Genomic DNA, 15,576 nt, shown 5'->3' on the forward strand with positions numbered 1-15,576 from the left:
CACCTCGTGATTTTTATCTTGAGAGGTGCTATATAAAAGACTGTTTTCTTTATTTCTTTCTTTCATTCTTCATCCCAATTTAACCACATGTCAATAATACTATTCTTTCCAACTGGTTGTGACACTACATAATAACAAACAGTAATTGTTGTTGATTTTTAATTGGATTCTGGGGAGGAAAGAAAAAAATGGAAAATGGTCTAAAAATGGAAAGAAAATATAATTCCATGTGGTTACTTTGTACATGATCAGCCTAATAAATAATTATGTCAAAAAACAAAAATGTGTACTTAGGAGTGAGGTTAGGAAAAAACTTAAAGAAGCTTACTTTAGAGTGAATTTTAAAAACAAATGTTTGTCCTAATAAAAATTCCATTGGAAACAATGTTACCAAATCACACGTTAAAACTGACAATTGGGGGCTTGTCTGGGAAACAGCCCCTATAATAAACTGGCTCAAGTGTCCACAGAAAAATAGGAGCATGATTTAAAAAAATACATGTCCTTCTCAAAAAATTTGCATGCCGTAATAAAGTTCATTTTCTGTAATGTAGTGATAAACATTAGACTTTCATGTATATTAGATTCATTGCACACAACTGAAGTAGTTCAAGCCTTTTATTGTTTCTAATATTGATGATTTTGGCATACAGCTCATGAAAACCCAAAATTCCTATCTCAAACAATTAGCATATTTCGTCCAACCAATAAAAGAAAAGTGTTTTTAATTTAAAAAAGTCAACCTTCAAATAATTATGTTCAGTTATGCACTCAATACTTCGTCGGGAATCCTTTTGCAGAAATGACTGCTTCAGTGCGGCGTGGCATGGAGGCAATCAGCCTGTGCCACTGCTGAGGTGTTATGGAGGCCCAGGATGCTTCAATAGCGGTCTTAAGCTCATCCAGAGTGTTGGGTCTTGCGTCTCTCAACTTTCTCTTCACAATATCCCACAGATTCTCTATGGGGTTCAGGTCAGGAGAGTTGGCAGGCCAATTTAGCACAGTAATACCATGGTCAGTAAACCTTTTACCAGTGGTTTTGGCAATGTGAGCAGGTGCCAGGTCGTGCAGAAAAATGAAATATTCATCTCCATAAAGCTTTTCAGCAGATGGAAGCATGAAGTGCTCCAAAATCTCCTGATACCTAGCTGCACTGACCCTGCCCTTGATAAAACACAGTGGACCAACACCAGCAGCTGACATGGCACCCCAGACCATCACTGACTGTGGGTACTTGACACTGGACTTCAGGCATTTCCCTCTGCCCAGTCTTCCTCCAGACTCTGGCACCTTCATTTCCAAATGACATACAAAATTTGCTTTCATCTGAAAAAGTACTTTGGACTACTGAGCAACAATCCAATGCTGCTTCTCTGTAGCCCAGGTCAGGCGCTTCTGCCGCTGTTTCTGGTTCAAAAATGGCTTGACCTGGGGAATGCTGCACCTGTAGCCCATTTCCTGCACACGACTGTACACGGTGGCTCTGGATGTTTCTACTCCAGACTCAGTCCACAATCTTCCTCAGGGTCCGTTCACCTCTTCTCATTGTGCAGCGTTTTCTGCCACACTTTTTCCTTCCCACAGACTTCCCACTGAGGCGCCTTGATACAGCACTCTGGGAACAGCGTATTCGTTCAGAAATTTCTTTCTGTGTCTTACCCTCTTGCTTGAGGGTGTCAATGATGGCTTTCTGGACAGGAGTCAGGTCGGCAGTCTTACCCATGACTGCGGTTTTGAGTAAAGAACCAGGCTGGGAATTTTTAAAAGCCTCAGGAATCTTTTGCAGGTGTTTAGAGTTAGTTAGTTGATTCAGATGATTAGGTTAATAGCTCGTTTAGAGAACTTTTTCATGATATGCTAATTGTTTGAGATAGGAATTTTGGGTTTTCATGAGCTGTATGCCAAAATCATCCTTATTAGAAACAATGAAAGGCTTGAACTACTTCAGTGGTGTGTAATGAATCTAATATACATGAAAGTCAAATGTTTATCAGTACATTACAGACAATAATGAACTTTATCACAGTATGCTATTTTTTTAGAAGGACCTGTATTAAAATTATTCATTCATCAATAAATAGCAGATCTATAGATTTTGGTGGGAAAATTCGTAAATAAAAAAGGCCTTTCAAACAAAGGAAAATATAAAAAATTATCCCCATTTTCATGTTTTTGCATGAATCAGCTCAGGTGTTGACCTTTTACATCTGTCTGTGAGTTTATATAGTATCTAGTATTACTGAGCCAGGATCCTCTGGAGGTTTCTTCTTGTTAAAAGGGAGTTTTCCTCTCCACTGTCGCTAAATGCTTGCTTAGTATGAAGATTGCAACAAGTTGCAATCTGCTGGGTTCCTTATATAGGAAACTGTTTTCTGATTGGCTTATTGAACTGACGTGCCTTGAGACGACCCTTGTTGTGATTTGGCGCTATATAAATAAACTTGAATGGAATTCAATAGTGAAGAAAGTTTTAAGAACAAGTGAAAAATGTTTTTCTCATTTCCTGAAACTTTCAGCTTTCATAACTTACGTCCTCTCAGGGCTGATGAACCAGTCTCCAGCCCAGGTCCATCCAGGTGAGGGCTTGAAGCTCTCTTTGGGCAGCTTCACCCGCCCGGTAACGTCGCTGAACTTTGGGTAAGTTAAACCTGTTGTTCCCCAGCTTCCCACCAGAGCCAGTCGGGTCTGGTTCTCATACTGCAGAGAGTCCAAGGAGAAGTTTCAATCAACCTAAAGCACCCTCATCTCTGTCTTCAGTTAGTGATGCTGTTATTAACATCAGGATCTTTGTTAATAAATTTCACACTGATAGAGGTGGTGCTAATATGGAAATCTACATGCTGTCACACATTTCCTTCCAAGATTTTATCTTTTAAGACTTTTGGCAGAAGTGTCTTGCCAAAGGACACTACAACAAATTTCTGATGTCCTGCCATGCCTTCTGAGCCACTGCATCTCCAGTGATCCCAGTAATGCGAATCCTCTAAATCTTTACTATGGCCTTGATCAGTGGTTTTTATTTACATTGTTATAGTTTTATGGGGGGTACTATTGCTGCCATTTTTACTCATTTCATACTCTTCTATGAGTCATTCAGGTATCAAAAGGCACCTAACTCAAGGGATGAACCAATGTTGAGTTGACACATAACATACAACTTAAAGAGCCTTTGTTTCTATATTCAACTTTTTGGGCACTTTTATACCCCCAGCCTCTCACAAATACTCAGTTATGATTTATCATTTTGTTTTGTTTAATGTATTAAAAATATTTTTTAACTGCATATGAAAATGTTAAATTATTTTTGCTCCAACAAAGCTATTTCCAAAGAGTTACTAGCCTAAAACGTCACATGAAGTAAATAGTTAACAAAAGGGTGATGTAGCCCTCCTGTTGTTGTTGTTTTAATGCTTAGTGAAAAAGCAGCGAAGTCTGAGGAAAAGCTTATTTCAGGAAAAACTTTCAACTTTCCAAAAGGATTGCCTCCTTGGGAAGAAATTATGAAGAAATCAGGGCAGGATCAAAGCTCCTTTAATCAAGATATCTTTAGGCGAGTTTGGCTATTTAAAGCTTAACTGTCATACTTTGAGTTTGTGTTATAGCTGCAACATCCATACACATCTCTTACCGTCTCAGCAAAGACGGACAGTTTTCCTTCAGCATACTCGTTGAAGTGTTTGACATCAACAGACAATCCGAACCAGACTTTGACCCTCAGCTGGCCCGGAAGTTTGGCTTCTCCGCCGCTGCCCTGGGGGTACTGAACAGCAAACACAGACAGGCCAGGTTGGTCACATGTCATCTGAAGAAAGGAATGTGTGTGTGCTGTTATGACTCTTATGGATCTCCTAGAGGTTGATCTGAGGATTGTATTGCCAACCCACAATGTTCACCTTTGAATTTCCCAAATTTCTTTTAATTAAGGTTTAATACATACTTTTAATAATATTACATGATGCATCATGTTTCTCTGCTAATTTTCCCTAATGTGTTGTCATAACAGGGGACAATTTCAATCGGCTCGTAGGAGCGAATATTTCCTGAAATCTGACAGAAAACAGATACATGGTTTTTATTTGTTTGGATGGTTTTAGTGGCTGTAGAGACCCATGTGACAGAATAAAAGGATGCAAAAGTGAGACTTGTTTATCATTTCCCCTTTAATCATCTGCCATCCTGAAAAACCAAAGGAACCACTAACTGTGCGGTGGTTACAATACCTTGAGGAAAATGTTCTGCAGCTGCCCACAGTGTTTGCCACAATGCTGCTGGGAGAAAAGAACAGTGTGCGCTGGGATGCGGTGATACGCCACCCTGCGGTCGCCCTGCAGCATCCAGATCACAATGTCGGGGAGACTGTTCTGGGGCTGAATGGACAAACAACAAAGAGACCACATCTGCAGCAGTTTGCTTCTTACTGAGAGGTCATACCTCTAAGACACACGCTCACCTCCTCAGCCATGCTCTTCAGCCTGTTGGCCCAGTCCTCAGCCTGCTCCAGCACCGTGGAGAGCTCAGTTTCAGGTCCATGCTTCAGCGCCAGAGCCCCTGCTACGATCTGCTGCAGATGGAGGGTCCGAATGTGCTTCAGCGAGCGATCCAGAGGGGTGACACACTGCCACTGCTCAAAGGAGGGTAGCTCCTCGCTGACAGGAAAATAAAAAACAGAAAAGGAAAAAAATACAAAAAGATAACAGTTAAAACTAACAGTAATACTCTGAGACAAGTTCAAATTTACCACTGAATGCACTTATTTAAGCACATGAGCCTTGGCAGGCTTAGAAACTGGTGTATACCTGCAGTCTGTGATGAGCTGATCCAACAGCTCGATCACTCGCTGCTCTACCTCCTCCAGATTGCTGCCTGTTTTCACTTCCAGCTGAACCCGCTTCAGGTTCTCCTCCTGGATGCACAAACACAGTTAATTCTACCTCACACTACTGGATCTGTAGAAGATCTGTGGTTCCTAAGAAATAGGAGCACACACCAGTCTGTCTATGATAGCCAGCAGCATGTTGAGAGCCTCGATCCTTGGTCGGATGTCTTCCCATTCTGAAGACAGAACCACCACCGGCTTAACATTTCCCCACGGCAGGTAGTAGTAGTGACAGCCTGAAACAGGCAAAATATTAAAGCTGAAACTATACAATAAATGAGTTTGTTGAAATAATATAACCAGAATATTCTCCTCTATGAAAATAGTAAGTAAATTGTGTGATTTTGACATTTAAAACTTGACTTTAAACGTGTCTCTGAGACCTTTTAATCAGGTTTTAAGTTACCTAAAAGCACATAAACATCTTACTTTCATTTAGCTGTTGTTTCTGGTAATTCGCCTGTTGTGGTTCTGTTAAGTCTATGTCTTTTTTTGCATGTTGATCATGTGTTGGTGTCAAAGGACAGGTCTTACTTAAATGGATCCAGTCACACCTTTCTCTGTGTGCTTAATTCATGTCCCCACTTACTTGTGGGGTGCCTCACGGCTCAATATTTGGTCCCATTCTCTTTTTATTGTGTATTTTTCATTAGGTTCCATTTTTTTGCCTTTCATTATTTGCTGATGACATTTAGATCTTTCTCCTGATTATTCAGGTTTTACTTAATTGTTTATGAGAAATGGATCATTTCTGTAATTTTTAAAAAAAAATCTCAATTATGAAATGGACCCATTTGCATGAATAAAACCTATTAGTTTATAACAGTGTTGCTATTGACCAAGGCAGGAAAATCAAGGGAACCAGAATGATTGCAAATCTAATTACTTTGTAATCCAGGTTACAAAAGGATTTCTAATAACCACTAGGTGACAAATAAAATAAACCTAACCTTTAACCAGCAGCTTACCATCAAACACAGCCCTGCTGAACTGGGTGGTTGAGGCCAGAGGGAGGCAGGTGTAGTCAAACTTGTTGCCATAGTTACCGATGCTGACTTCAAACTGAATAGCATCGTCAACGTCCTGTAAGAGCGTGGCTGAGTAAAACGCCACAAAAAGAGAAAACTTCCTCTTCCTGAGAAACTTCTGTGAAATGGAGAGAGAGGAATTACATCAACTCTCTTTCTTTGATCTACACTAAGTTTGTATTGAGACTGTCTTTCTTCATCACCTCCAACACCAACAGATCATCTGATGGTATGTCTTCAGCTTTGTGCTCTGGCTTGTCCACTAGCTTAGTGCTCAGTTCGAGTAAAAGTCTCCCTCGGTATGCCACACCCTCCCCCTGATGGACAGAATGGAGAGTTTAGGGTTAGCTAACTTAGCTAAAACATCAAACAACCATCAAATATTTTTCATCCGAATGAGACTGATGCTGTTCAAGAAATATATTTGAAGGTTCACCTTTCCGAGATTTAAAGCCTCATGGGGGTCATTAAATGTGGAGAACTCTCTGGGGCTACCGTACAAGTTGACAAAACACGGACCAAAAGTTGGCAGGAAACCAAGACTATCATCAACTGCAAGACAGGAAAATTCACAGAAACCTTCACTAGCAGGTCAACAAACAATCATGGCATATCAAGGAATCTGGTGGATGTATTGGGTTGTTTAATTGAAGTAGCTAGATCAGATGTTTTTTAAATCTCAGCAGAATATATATTTAATTTTTATAGATTTATAAAGGAAGAAAAGGAAAACTGAAATCAGACAAAGTGAAAAAGATTAATTTAGATCTGTGTGGTTGGACAGAAGTGGTGTAGAGAGGATGGTGGACGTACTGCCGGAGTGGACGGTCCGAGGAGTCAAGTCATCTGAATGCGTGGAGAGGAAGGATGGTTAAAAAGAAATCATAGAGGTTCAAACACAGAAAGAAAAGAAAGGTGGATGTTGAACCCAAAAACAAGCCAAAATGTGTGGTTTTTAAGAGTAAACTCCCATCGTGTTCATGTTTTCTCCAGCAAACACAAAACAAGCATGTTTGTTTGCAGAGAGTGAGCAACACATGCTGTCTTAAACTGGATTGAGGCATTCCTCAAACATATCAAGTTCATGCATGTGTTGGTGAAACTGCCACGCTTTGTTACGTTGACAAACCGCTGAACCATCCAATAGTTCAAAACATCCATGCTTTCAAAACTAGAAAATACACCAAAAAACAACTAGGTCTTGCAAAAGACAGGAACAATTTGCTTCCAATATGCTAATGTGAGTTAGCATGTTCAGAGAGAAAGGTTGATCTATGTGAGTTGATGTAGCTCATCACGCTGGCAAACCCGTCAACTAGCGTTAGCCACTGGAAGTAGCATGCTAGACTAAATAACATGTAAACTCCTCATGGTAGTGGCAAAACTTAATCTCCAGAAAGTAGACATGATTTATTTACAGACACAAGAGCCGGTCTCTTCTATGTCAGAGGGTAAATTAGTATTTGTGGTGTAACGTACCAAAAGGATCAGTTTTCACATCTACATTGACCAGCATAGTGACCTTTCATCTACAGCATAAATCCTCTTTCTAAGTGGTCTTCTAAATCCAGAAGGTTCTGCACAGCGCGTGTTGACATTCCATGAAGACAAAACATTCAAATAGACACTCTGTCCCAAGGTCCTACACTCTCTGCTTGGAAGCCAGACAACATTCTTCACTCTGAATAAGTGAAGACTCCACAATGTTATAGTTATAAGTTAAATAATCACATGTAACATCACTGCTTCATTGCCTGGTTCTGCTGCTCTGGGTTCCGGTTCTTCTGGAGTTCTGGACATCCTATGGTTTTCCTGCTATGGTTTCCTGGATCGCTACGGATCGCTACGGATTACTGGGATCTGGTCTGTTTCTGCTCATGGATCTGGTTTCCTTCTCATCGTGGCCCCTGCCTACCACGATATGGTAACACATTGTGATTTGTGATATAAATGGATCATTGTAAGAACAATATTCATTTCAAATTCATTGATTTAAGCACAAGTTATTCAAACATTTGACTTAAACATTTTGTTCATTCATCACATATGATTATTTAACTTATAACTATAAAATCATGGAGTCTTCACTTATTCAGAGTAAAGAATGTTGTCTGGCTTCTAAGCAGAGAGTGTAGGACCTTGGGACAGAGTGTCTATTTGAATGTTTTGTCTTCATGGAATGTCAACACGCGCTGTGCAGAACCTTCTGGAGTTAGAAGGCCGCATAGAAAGTGGATTTATGCTGTAGATAAAAGGTCACTATGTTGGTCAATGTAGAAGGTGAAAGACTGACCCTTTTGGACGTTACTATGGCTCCGCCCACCTTGTTCTGCGACTGCCCATGGGAAGGATAGACCAGGGTATGTCTCAGCTAGTAGAAGCTAACCATTAGCATTAACAACTCCACAACGTTGCAGAACGTGTTCGTGCTAGTGTTATTTATCCAGATTAAACATCAAAGTTGCTTTTTTTAATCCAAGAAAGTAGAGCAAGCAATGGCACCGGAAGAGTTGTATCGCTGTTAACCAGTCAGAGGCAAGAAGTTTGCATGAATATTAATGAGAAAGACTTGCGATTCCCTCCAAAATCCCCGGACAAACTTTCACCCACTGAAACAGGAGCGTAAGAGCTTTTTCCTCAGAAAAAAATTACTCACAAAGATTAAATTCATGATACAGACCATAGCTGATTTAGTGAATATAAAAAAAACTGTGCTTAGACTAATCGTTTACCGTCTATTTCTCCACCCGGGGCGGAGATCTTAGACATGCAGAGGTGGGTGGTACCGATGACATCATTGTGACTGGCTCTGTCCCTGAAATGACAGAAAACTCACAACTCAAACCCATCGACCCAATGCTACAGTTTGATGGTGTGCAATAAGCTTGTCACTTCAATCAGGCCCCCAACAAGACTTTAACTCCTCTGGTTGGATCATGATAACGTTGTGACCAAACAAAAACTAAAACCCACTTTAACTTCATGCAACTAGTCACAGTTTGTCTGGTTAAAAAAGGTCTCATTTGAGACAAAAATTCACCAGTCCAGAATTCGGATCCTCATCTTCTCACACATGGAGGGAAACTGTAGAACCAAACAAAAGCAACAGTGTAATGTTGGTTAAGTGCAGTGTAGCGGCAATGCTTGATGCTGTCTGTGTCTCACTCTAATAGGCATGGCCAGGTTCTGGTTCCACTGTGGATTTGCATTCTTCTCCAGGATTTTAGTGCAGACCTGAAACAAAAAGAAGATGTGCTCTAAATGGTTTTTCTACAGAACACCAACTCCAGTAGTGCTTGGGTTGGGGTCATACGCACAGTTTTACCAGCAAATTGGATCTCGACCATCGGATCAACCAAGTTCTTCCTGTTTGAATCAAATCCAAGAATCTGCCTCATTCCATCCATGAAGGCGTCATCCACTGCAGAAGCAAATTGGTTGTCTCTGTTTCTATGTTAGAAGAAGATGAAATTATGGCTGGAGACTCACTTTGAGGCAAATCTTCTGCTCTGAAGATCCTCAGGGTAAAGACGGCTCCTCTGAGAGAAAGACCAGCAGGTCTCAGGAGGTTTCCTTCGATGTCTTCCTTCTCCTCAACACACTCACGTTTATCAGCCTGGAAACATATAAATCATAAAAATTAAAAACTCAAAGAACATCATCTGAAACTCATCTTCTTAACCGTGTGTTCCTCAGTAGGGTCGTGGGAAGCATTGGACGAAAGGTGGGGGACACCTGGACAGGTGTCTAGTCCATACATGTTTATGGCCTTTTGGAGGAAACTGGAGTATCTGCAGAAAACTCTCGCATGCATGGTGAGAACATGCTAACTCAATGCACAAAGGTCACAGCTGGGATTTGAACCAGCAACCCTCTCACTGTGAGCCAACAATGCCACCAACTCTACAAACATGCAACCCACAAACTGAGTTGTTCGGCAACGTTTGAGTTAAAGGTGCAATATGTTAGAATGACATCCTGTGGTCAGTTTTGGTAACGGCAGCCCACACTCTCAGTTGCATGCTTCGTGGCTGTTTTCAGTTACGGATTAGTTCTAGAAGATTCTACATGACAAATGATGACAAGTCATTCACAAAAAGTTGATAAATATTTTCTCATAAACTGGTGTTAGCACTCTTGGGTGTTTTACGGTTGGGAGCACTTACTATACTTATTACAGTAATATTTCTTTGGCATTACAGGAAATTGTGGTTGTTTGGCATCCTGCTGTTATAGTTCTGAACGACTCACTAAAAGAAGTACAACGCCACACTTGACTCACATATCATTTCATATTATTTTACTGCAATATCGAGTTGTTGGTAACTGAAAACGTAGCTTGAGAAATTTTCAGAGCTATGTATTGCTTCTAATTCAGAAATAAGCTCAACGTTAGCCTGTAGTCTGCTCCACCCCAATATTAAGCCCTTTTCAGATTGACATTCTGGAATATGTGTGGACAATTCAGTCTGGTTATTAACCAGAACTGTGTTTTCAGACACACCACTTTTGTACCTGAACTTGTCCTTTCGGCTGTCTTCACACAGCAGGGAAAAGTTCCAGATGTCTGGGGCGGGGGACATAGTGTGGCGGGCGTACATGCGTCATTTACCCAAACAAAGCCATTCAGTCAAACATGGCAGACGAAGAGCTAGAATTCCCCTCACTGATCGGACTTATGTTAAGCATAATTCTGCGCACACGAAGACGCATAAGAGACCTGGATGATGAAGCTCAATGGTTAAAGGAATCACTGAAGCGGTGTGAAGTGCTCCGTTGCGCGTCTAGGAGACGGTACCGTAGGAAGCGAGCTGCCATGGTTCGCCGCATGCTACAGGAGCGAGCTATCTAGGTGCGCACAGCGACCCCTGGTCCCCCCCTCCTCCCCCTCCTCCCTGTCCGAAACTCGACCTCACCAGTCTGAAGCAGCCACCTTGTCCGTGACAAGTCCGGACCTGTTACTAGGGGCTTCGTCTGGTTTAATTACGGAAAAGGTTATCCGGATGTTTGTACTCACACACAAAGGTCTTACGGACAGAGTCCCGAACATTTCCGTTTTTCATGGCCTGTCTGAAGGGGGCTTTAGAGTAAAACAAAAAGGTGCCGTGGCTTCTTTGGGGTACAAGAAATAACGTCTGAGTTGCTTTTGTTTACTGGCTTTGGTTCAACTCTGGCTTTTTATTTTTTTATTTTTTTATTTTTTTTGCCTGACGGTGTTGCTCGGCAACCTCACGGGCACACAGACGGTAAACAGTGACTATGTCCCGCTTTAGTTTTTTTGAAAGGAAACCCCCAGCTGCCTGAGAATGAAATCTGTCCATTTTACCCTCCTTCTAACATGACTGAGTCATTTGACTGTTTTATGATTATTTCGCTGTAGAATTCCTACATATCCCTCCTTTAAGTTTATGTTAATAGAAAACTACAGAGTAAATTTTAAAGTCTTACTAAAACTCACCGGGGGCTCATCTCCAGCTGCCAGGACAAACAAGCTGACCTTCAGGTAACCTTTGACCCCAGCAGAGAGGTCATCAGGGTCACACAGCAACAGCCATTTCCTCAAGAAGCAGTGTCCTGATGAGAGGGGAGAAATATCCAAATCACTGCTCCTAAATAACTCTGAAACATGATTGCAGCGTAAACATGAACTCACTGTGCTCATTGTACACAGTGCCCACATCCAGCTGGAAAATAAACAAGAAAAGAATTTCAGATGATGATTCCTTTCAACATTTTGGATGCTAATTTCCCTCTGGTATTAATAAAGTATCTTTGAATTTGAATTGAATTTGAATAAACTACAGGCAGTAACACTGTACCTTGAATTCACCAATGACGGCGTCGGTTCTGAGTGAGCGAGAGTCGCAAACCTAGAGACGAGAATGTTGATTTCTAAATCAGAAACCCAAAAGGTATCAAAGGAGCAGAATCCACACTCACAGTGATGAAGATCGGCTCATCAAACAGGTCTGAGGGTGTCTCGAAAAAGTTCATGAAGAATGTCTGTGGAAGTTAAAAAACACAATTAAAAAACATGAGCTTAACGCTAAATCTGCCTTTAGAGGAATGAATGTGGGAGGTTAAGCATATTAAAGCTTTTGTTTACCTCATCAAACACAGGGTTGTTGCCTTTCACGATGCGGGTCCTTTTGGATTGTCCGGATACGGTTACCTTGACGACAGGCTTGATGTTGATGCCAGGTAACTGCCGTGCCTCGATAACCCGAACACGAACCTGAACAACCGACAAATGATTGGTTTAGATTAAATTGACTAAAGTAAGTATTTCACGCTCAGATTTGACCCACTGGATTATGGGTAACTCCTTAGATAAAAGTGTGCTAGAGCGCATCAGACCTGTATGTCCTGTGGTTTGTTGGACAGCTGTCTGGGCTGACTGCTTGATCCTCTCCGTTTCTTCTTCAGACCTCCATGGGTGTTGTAGGCCGGTGGTGAGCGTTTGGGGGTGTGGCTGGTGGGGGATTCTTGACCTGTTGGCCCCTGGGGGCCGATGATCACCATGGACCGACTGTCCTCAGGTCCCTGGTCCTCTGGGGGCTCTACCATGATCATACTCTCCGTGTCCTCCTCGCCAAAAGTGTCAAGAGAAATCACTGTTGGAAAACGAAAACGTCTGGATTTAACCAGTAAATAAAATTAAATGATGCATGCGTTCATTTTGGGCAGATTCAGTACTTGTAACTGTATCCAGTTCCACACCGGGGTTGATATGGGGTAGAGTCTCTGGCTGGGAGGGGGGCTGGAAGATCGGAGCCGATCCTGGAGGAGGGATGTAGGAGACCTGCAGGGTCAGCGTGGCCTGATGGAGACAATCAGAAGATGCTGTAGAATATAACTGTTCTCAAAAGAGTAAGTGAACACCTCTAAAGCCTGATTCATGCTTCTCCGTCAGCTCCGCAAGGGACAGACACGCATGGACTGACGGAAGCGTTTTGCTCCCATGCTTCTCCGTCTCCTGGGGAGTGTTGTAAAGCAATTCCCCGCCAGGACAACAGGGGGCGTAGCGCTGTTCTGTGGGATCCTGTCATGTACCGGTCCAATATAGTGTGTTTATATTGTGTTTTTTTGTATATAAGAGACTTTTTAACACAGACGAATTTGTCTCTCATCCTCCTCCATCTCTTCATGCGCTCCCCACCTCTAAACCCATGTTTCCTGTCATTTCCATCCACAAATAAAACGCTTGCTGCGCATCTTTTCACTCATCCAGTCACGGGGGAATTAAACGTTCATTTTTTAGAGTTTTTTTCCCGAGGTATTCTTCAAGCTGTTCCGTGTCTGCCCCTAGTTATCCTCGGCTCTCTTTATGGTTTTGAGGGCGCAACGGCGGCAGTGTACACGACAGCAGCGTCCTGACCAATTACAAGCTTGCGTTCTCCGTCTCGACTGACGGATGTTTAGAAAAGAGAGCTCGACTCCGTCCTTCCTTGCGGAGCTCTCTGGCAGGCCTGCAAGGACGTTGCATGTCTCCGCACTGACGCAGACGGAGAAGCATGAATCAGGCTTAAGACTAGACTGCGACCCAGCGGACTACAGTGTGTGGAATTCCTTAGTTCAGACAGACTATGAAGGGCCAACAGCAAAAGTCACTGAGGAGGAACTGAAGGCAAAATCCAAGAAGATCTGATAGAAAAGCTTAAAAAGCACACTGACAGGATTTACTCCAAGCACAGGAACATACCAGGATTAAAGTTTAGAACTCAGAACACTTATTATTTTTCAGATTGCACTAGACAATGTTATCTGAAGCCTGGTTTTTACTTCTCCGTCAGCAGGTTTACAATGACATGCCCACGTGTTGATGGAGATGTTTTCCTTTTTGACTTCTTTGTTGGTGTGTCAACGTTGCAACGCAATTCTCCGCCAGGACAGCAGGGGGCGTAGACCTTTTCTGGTGGGTCTGCCTACCATTGCAGTGACGTAGCTGGTCGATGACAGTAAACTTACTTCAGCTTGTAAACACAAAACCACTCCGTGAACAACGGGGAACAGAGAGCGAGTGTTCAATGAGCGGAAACTGCTTGATCTCGACGAACGAAAACTTTAGTTACGAAGAATTCAACACTAGCGAGGTGGCGTCATGCCTGGATGGCTTTTGAAGTTTATTAGCTGTGTTGAACCACTGATTTAAATACATTCATACAAACGTTGTATATTTATTTAGATTTAGAACCAAAATAAGGAAAGAAGTTATAAAATAAAATAATCTGTCTTTGCTTATTAACTTTTCTTGTGCTTCTGTTGGAACTAGACTAGAACAGACCTAAATATAAAAGAGTATAAGGGAGGTGTCACACTGCTGGGACATTAGAATGTCCCTCTCTATTTTGAGCCCCAGACAGGAAACTCAGAGTCATTTGTTATTCGCTGGTGAATCATGGGACAGTATTAACTCCTTAGCACAGTGATGTCTCACCCCTATGTTGTTTCTCTTCATGTCCAGCAGAGAGACGGTGAAGGTGGCGGCAAAGTTGGGGGAGTTGAGGACGTCTCTGAGAGCCAGCCGGCATTCCCCCAGAAACCTGATCAAAGAAACATCATCATGAGCGTTTCACACCAAAGCAACATTATTGGATGTTTATGGATCTTGCTTTATTAAAGCCATCTGAGGAAGTCTGCTCTGCCAAGACGTTTACACCATCTTTGTCCGATTACTTATGAGGGATTCAGAGTGGTTCAACTCTGTTTAAGGAGCTCTGAAGCTTGAGATGCTTTAGAGGGCCTGTTTATGACATTAGCGATCAGGATGCCTTGGCCATGCCATCATCTGCCACCTGCCTTCCAACCTGCCCAAACTTGACTTCTCTCCTCACATGGAGGTTGCTTCCTGGAGCGTCTTTGGGCTGTGCCTCGCTGATCTCGAGAAACCATGGATCAACCTCCAGTCACTCCCCCTCTAAGCCTGGCTTCAGCAAGGTGCCCCAATTTCCCCATTCCAGGCAACGTAATATGCTTTCCATGGATACAAGCAGCTGGAACTAGTTTCCTCTGTAGGATGGCTGGGCTGAATTTTAGTAAACCACCATCAAGTTCAATAATCCATCCATAGAGCCAATGCTCCTTCTCTGAAACATAAATTTGCTGAGGTGGTTCAGGCATCTGATTATGATGTCTCTTCATGGTTTTCTGGGGCTGTTCTATGGGTAGGACATTTCCAATATGTGCTGAAGCAGTTAGATACCCTCTGTGGTCTGGAGACACCTTAGAATCCCTCAGGAGGGGCTTGAAAGTAATGCTAAGGAATGGGATACCTGGGTTTATCTCTTGGATCTGTTACCTCTACAGCCTCATCTAGGTTACGTTGATGTGGATGGATGGTTGGATGGATGGATGGATGGATGGATGGATGTTGCAAGATGGTGGACAAATGCCAACAACTTCTGCATTGAACCTTTAATGAATTTTCTCAACAAATCTTTTGTTGTCGAGAGGATCAAAAGGTCACTGTTATCTTCTCAATAAACCAGTGTGTCCCAAACAAAACTAGTGTTCCCGTCACATCCAGCCTCTTGTTTCACCAAAACAAAGAGGTCAGACTCTGGCTGATGAATGGATCTATTAATCAGTTTACATGGAAGCTGTGAATGGGTGGAAATATGACTAAATAAAGCCACAATGAAAGGATGACCTGATTCTGTCATGGCCCCCTCC

General features: G+C 42.3%; 1 protein-coding gene across 6 annotated transcripts in view; it reads right to left on the reverse strand.

Moving 5' to 3' along the window:
- The window catches only part of dysf (dysferlin, limb girdle muscular dystrophy 2B (autosomal recessive)), a 112,316-nt gene that overhangs the window by 77,613 nt on the left and 19,127 nt on the right, over positions 1–15,576 (reverse strand). For 4 of the 6 annotated variants that reach the window (XM_015946229.3, XM_015946228.3, XM_015946231.3 and 1 more), the window contains exons 4-26: positions 14,342–14,447; positions 12,601–12,724; positions 12,262–12,518; positions 12,011–12,139; positions 11,845–11,907; positions 11,724–11,774; positions 11,558–11,588; positions 11,363–11,478; positions 9,394–9,520; positions 9,222–9,325; positions 9,070–9,138; positions 8,945–8,988; positions 8,637–8,719; positions 6,718–6,750; positions 6,341–6,456; positions 6,108–6,221; positions 5,845–6,022; positions 4,988–5,112; positions 4,797–4,903; positions 4,451–4,646; positions 4,221–4,367; positions 3,629–3,760; positions 2,531–2,697 (exon numbers count right to left, since the gene is read on the reverse strand). In XM_015946229.3, coding sequence (XP_015801715.3) covers positions 2,531–2,697; positions 3,629–3,760; positions 4,221–4,367; positions 4,451–4,646; positions 4,797–4,903; positions 4,988–5,112; positions 5,845–6,022; positions 6,108–6,221; positions 6,341–6,456; positions 6,718–6,750; positions 8,637–8,719; positions 8,945–8,988; positions 9,070–9,138; positions 9,222–9,325; positions 9,394–9,520; positions 11,363–11,478; positions 11,558–11,588; positions 11,724–11,774; positions 11,845–11,907; positions 12,011–12,139; positions 12,262–12,518; positions 12,601–12,724; positions 14,342–14,447 — 2,619 coding nt within the window. The remainder of the gene's footprint in view (positions 1–2,530; positions 2,698–3,628; positions 3,761–4,220; positions 4,368–4,450; positions 4,647–4,796; positions 4,904–4,987; positions 5,113–5,844; positions 6,023–6,107; positions 6,222–6,340; positions 6,457–6,717; positions 6,751–8,636; positions 8,720–8,944; positions 8,989–9,069; positions 9,139–9,221; positions 9,326–9,393; positions 9,521–11,362; positions 11,479–11,557; positions 11,589–11,723; positions 11,775–11,844; positions 11,908–12,010; positions 12,140–12,261; positions 12,519–12,600; positions 12,725–14,341; positions 14,448–15,576) is intronic. The other 2 variants (XM_015946232.3, XM_015946233.3) reach the window with 1 other exon arrangement.

This window comes from Nothobranchius furzeri, chromosome 2 (assembly GCF_043380555.1).
Source record: "Nothobranchius furzeri strain GRZ-AD chromosome 2, NfurGRZ-RIMD1, whole genome shotgun sequence".
Taxonomy (NCBI): Eukaryota; Metazoa; Chordata; class Actinopteri; order Cyprinodontiformes; family Nothobranchiidae; genus Nothobranchius; species Nothobranchius furzeri.